The sequence below is a fragment of the Castanea sativa genome, chromosome 2, assembly GCF_040712315.1.
Source record: "Castanea sativa cultivar Marrone di Chiusa Pesio chromosome 2, ASM4071231v1".
NCBI lineage: Eukaryota > Viridiplantae > Streptophyta > Magnoliopsida > Fagales > Fagaceae > Castanea > Castanea sativa.
The window spans coordinates 36,798,081-36,802,430 of NC_134014.1; the positions used below are offsets into that span (position 1 = coordinate 36,798,081).

Below are 4,350 nucleotides of genomic sequence, written 5' to 3' on the forward strand. Positions count from 1 at the left end.
CTAAATAAAATGATGGCCCAGATAACAATTATTCCCAATAAAGGGAATAAAATGAACTTACCTAAAAATGGAAACGACTTGTGGGAGGTGTGAAACGTAGTAGATTTCTATGGATCTTTACCAACCAAAGCGTTTGGACACATTCTAGGTAAAGATTGATATTCTCTCTTTTTTTTTCTTTTATTACTATTATTTATGCAAAGATGATTGGCAAAGGTCATTGTCGCAGACATTTTGTACCAGTCAATGGATTCCACGATTCGTCCATTACTAACCCCATGAAACCAAAATAATCATGGCCACTGTTTTATTTGTTATGGACAACCATGACCACTGTTCAAGGAGGTACCCATGGTTATAAATTGGGTTCCCGTCCCTCAACACATTCAGCTCAAACTCACATTCACCCAGCAATACAAGAGAGAGAGAGTGAGAGAGAGAGAGAGAGATGGAAATTGTTCAAGTGCTCCACATGAATGGAGGAATTGGAGAAACAAGTTATGCCAACAACTCCCTGGTTCAGGTAAACTTAATTAATTAGTAACCCAGTCCTTCACTAATATTACAAACTGTATACAGGTGGTAGCTAGATGATTCTCCAACTTCATCGATTGCTCAAGCCAGGCCAATGCCTTGCAAAATGGGTATTTTTGTGTGCCACGTTCTGTTATACCCCCAAAAAAAAATTGCATTATATATCCCATAAACAATTAATAACACGTAGAATAGTTTTGATGTATTTCAACTTTCAAGCTATAATTAATAGAATATGATTTTAACACATGGTATTTTGTTTACATATATTCTTACAGTCCCGCTGTAAAATATATAGTTTTATACGTGCTTTTTGTTCACTTGTGCGTAAGGGGAAAAATACAAAGGAATAATGTTATTTAGACGAAACAAGGAGTAATACGTATACATAATTTGTCTTTATATTTTATAGTTAAAATCACTGAAGGTAATTAATGAGTTATCTTATCTGCACAGTATATGTGCAAAATTTAGATCACAACTCATTCAAACTACTCTTTGTTTTGGACTTTGGGCAGCAAAAAGTAATATCCATGACCAAACCCATCAGAGAGGAAGCTATAACTAATCTCTACTGCAGCACCTTGCCAAGAAACCTAACCATTGCAGACTTGGGCTGTTCTTCTGGACCAAATACTTTATTTGTGGTTTCTGAAATTATCAAGGTAGTGGACAAGCTTCGCCAAAAGCTAGGCCATGAATCACCTGAATATCAAGTGTTTTTGAACGACCTTCCCGGAAATGATTTTAATACCATTTTCAAGTCACTGTTGCCAAGCTTCCAGAAAGAAATGAGTTATCAACTGGGGCATGGTGCTGGTCCATGTTTGTTATCAGGAACTCCTGGTTCCTTCTATGGCAGGCTTTTTCCTAGCAAGAGTCTGCATTTTGTCCATTCTTCTTATGGTCTCCAATGGTTGTCTCAGGTAACTTAATTATTCTTAAAACAGAGAAGTCTAAAATGATTAATTATATCTAAAATTAGGTGATATGGGTTTATAATAAAATCAAAATTGTAACAATCCATCTTATTTTAGACCTTCCCTAACAATACAATGCATTACAAAAGAAATTCACATTTCATGTTTTGGATTTTAAGCATTGTGAAGTAAGTGGCTAGCTATATATGAACAGTGTAATTTATATTTTCAACCACTCAAAGAATAACCTTAATTTGAATATAGAAACACAAGAATATACATATTCAATAAGAAAACTTTCATTAAGATGAGTAAAGACCAACATCCATCTTCCAAGCATCCCAAACTGCAAGAGGAAGGGAATAATATGAGGTCATTTGGAATTGCTCAGTCAACAAGGTCCTCATAATTATATATGTATGCAAATGCAACTGGTAATGACTTGCAAGTGGATTGAGTTGTTGAAGTGAAAGTGTCTGTTTTAAGGTCACTATTCAAGATATGCAATGACAAATTGATATAGTTCACACATTGACATCTGTTGGCATCACATTAAAATAAGCATTAATGAATGTTAATGTTATTGTGCATTAGGTTCCGGAAGGGCTGGAGAATAATAAAGGGAACATTTACATGGCATGTACAAGCCCACCAGGTGTTCTTAAGGCCTACTACGAGCAATTTCAAATAGATTTTTCAATGTTTTTGAAGTGTCGTGCAGAGGAGTTAGTAGCAGGAGGGAAAATGGTACTAACATTTTTGGGAAGAAGAAGTGAAGACCCATCTAGCAAAGAATGTTGTTACATTTGGGAGCTTTTGGCTATGGCACTCAATGACATGGTCTCTGAGGTAACTTGCGCTACTACAAATTCAACTTTGGGTATTAAATGATGGAAAGTTTCCTATTGGTTTCACTTAATTATGATTAGTAGACTCATTATTAAGTATTTACTAAATGTTTAGTAGCTATTCTGAATTTTGTTGAATTGATGAAAAGTTAATAACAAAATTAGATTCTTCTATTAATTGACCAAAAAGAATTAGATTCTTCTATTTATTTATTTTTAATTAAATTATTTGATGTATAATTAAATTAATTAACGTAGTAATTAATCTAGGAACTTTTTATTATTATTATTGTATATTGATATCTTGTGTGTTTAAGATAATTGCCCATTATAAAATTATAATAATGTATTATTGCCATATCAACATTTTATTTATTCATTCTCAAAAAAAAAAATTTTTTATTTATTTTCGAATTAGTTAATGCAATTTTCAAAAGCAAGGGTTTCTAAATATGTTACTGTGGACCTACTTGAGGTTCTTGGCTATGTTCTAACAAGTGATTGATTTTTTTGCATGTAACAGTGGGAGAAAAGGTTTTTATTTATTTTTTATCTCTATCTTCCACACAGAAGAACGAAGTACCATTGAGAATTTGGAATATAAGGCTACTGACAACTAATTAATAAACTGATCTTTCGGTTTTTTTCCCCCTAAATAGTGGAAGATTAAAATTGAACACATCTTTTCACTATAATGGATTAGGCAAGATTACTGAGCCATAAATTAATCTTTTGTCTATTGATAACGATTTTTTCTTTATCTTCTTCTTTTTCTTATATTTTGATATATTATAAATAAAGCTCTTCCCAACTTTGCATAAAGTTTATTGCGCTAAAAGTATAGGTTGTGTATTCCAGGGACTCATAGAAGAAGATAAAATGGATTCATTCAACATTCCTCAATACACACCATCCCCGTTAGAGGTGAAATTCGAAATTTCAAAAGGAGGATACTTCGCCATTGATCGCCTTGAGGTTTCTGAAGTTAATTGGAATGTCTATGACAATGAATTCAACCCATCTGATGCATTTCGTGATGATGGATACAATGTTGCAAAGTGCATGAGAGCAGTGGCTGAACCCTTGCTTGTTAGTCACTTTGGAGATGCAATAATTGACGAAGTCTTCCATAGGTACAAGGAAATTATTTCTGATCACATTTCTAAAGAGAAGACTCAATTTATCAATGTGACCATTTCTATGACAAAAAGAGGATGATCAAGATATTTATATATGGGTGATTGAATAATGTCATTTCCTTGTTCGAACGACTTAAATAGTGTTGTTGTCTAATAATATTGTGGTAAGTCAAGATCTTGTATTTTGCTTTTCAAATTCCAGTACAAAGGGATGAGGTGTATTATCTGCTAGTGCTTTTTAATGTACTCAAATTACGTATATGAAAATTGGCTTGGATTGTTCTTAGTGACCTGTAGTGCTGACAATTTCTCCTCCTCTCTTGCAATTTGACCTGAAGAAAGTTCAAAACCCACCGGGAAACTTGTGACACACAAACACAAGGTTATTAACAATATTACCAATAGCCTGTTCCTTGGGATTTTGAGGCCAAAGGACAACAGAAAATTGAGATAATCAAATCAAAGATTCTAAACCCCTTGACGACAACTCAATTCATAAAGCTTTGAGCTTATGAACTTAATATGTAATATTTTGAACAAATCCCTTTGCAATTAACTTGACAGCCCTACAGGAAATTTGGCCTTTATCTTCTATTAATGAATTTTACACTTAAAATTGTTTCCTCAAAATCCATGGAAATTCCTCCTTCTTGAAAACAAGCATCTTTCATTTTTCAAAACAGAACTCCAAAATTGCTTTTCCTTGAAAAAATGCAAAAACTATTTTCTTGAATAAATTTCCTAAATTAATCCTCATCTTCCAAAACCCATATGAACAAAATTCTTTCATTCTGAATTTTCCTATTATTTTCCAAAAAACTGCTGTCTTGTTTTCAAAAACTTAAAAAAAAAGCTTTGTCCATGGGTAAAACCAATGGAACCCATAGACTCAGGGACACAGCCACCGTT

The 4,350-nt window shown here is 33.2% G+C and overlaps 1 protein-coding gene across 1 annotated transcript; it reads left to right on the forward strand.

Annotated features, from left to right (window-relative positions):
- Window positions 1–388: 388 nt before the first annotated feature.
- LOC142625917 (S-adenosyl-L-methionine:benzoic acid/salicylic acid carboxyl methyltransferase 2-like) lies at window positions 389–3,726 on the forward strand. Its single transcript, XM_075799672.1, has 4 exons — window positions 389–523; window positions 1,053–1,460; window positions 2,049–2,303; window positions 3,161–3,726. The coding sequence occupies exons 1-4, from the start codon at window positions 449–451 to the stop codon at window positions 3,518–3,520; spliced, it is 1,098 nt and encodes a 365-aa protein (XP_075655787.1). The 5' UTR covers window positions 389–448; the 3' UTR covers window positions 3,521–3,726.
- Window positions 3,727–4,350: the final 624 nt, after the last annotated feature.

Excerpts from the sequence above, each read along its gene's own strand:
- LOC142625917 (XM_075799672.1), top strand. The coding sequence starts at position 449 with ATGGAAATTGTTCAAGTGCTCCACATGAATGGAGGAATTGGAGAAACA. Across the intron at positions 1,461-2,048 it reads GTCTCCAATGGTTGTCTCAG|GTTCCGGAAGGGCTGGAGAA; the intron begins GTAACTTAATTA and ends ATTGTGCATTAG. Across the intron at positions 2,304-3,160 it reads TCAATGACATGGTCTCTGAG|GGACTCATAGAAGAAGATAA; the intron begins GTAACTTGCGCT and ends TGTGTATTCCAG.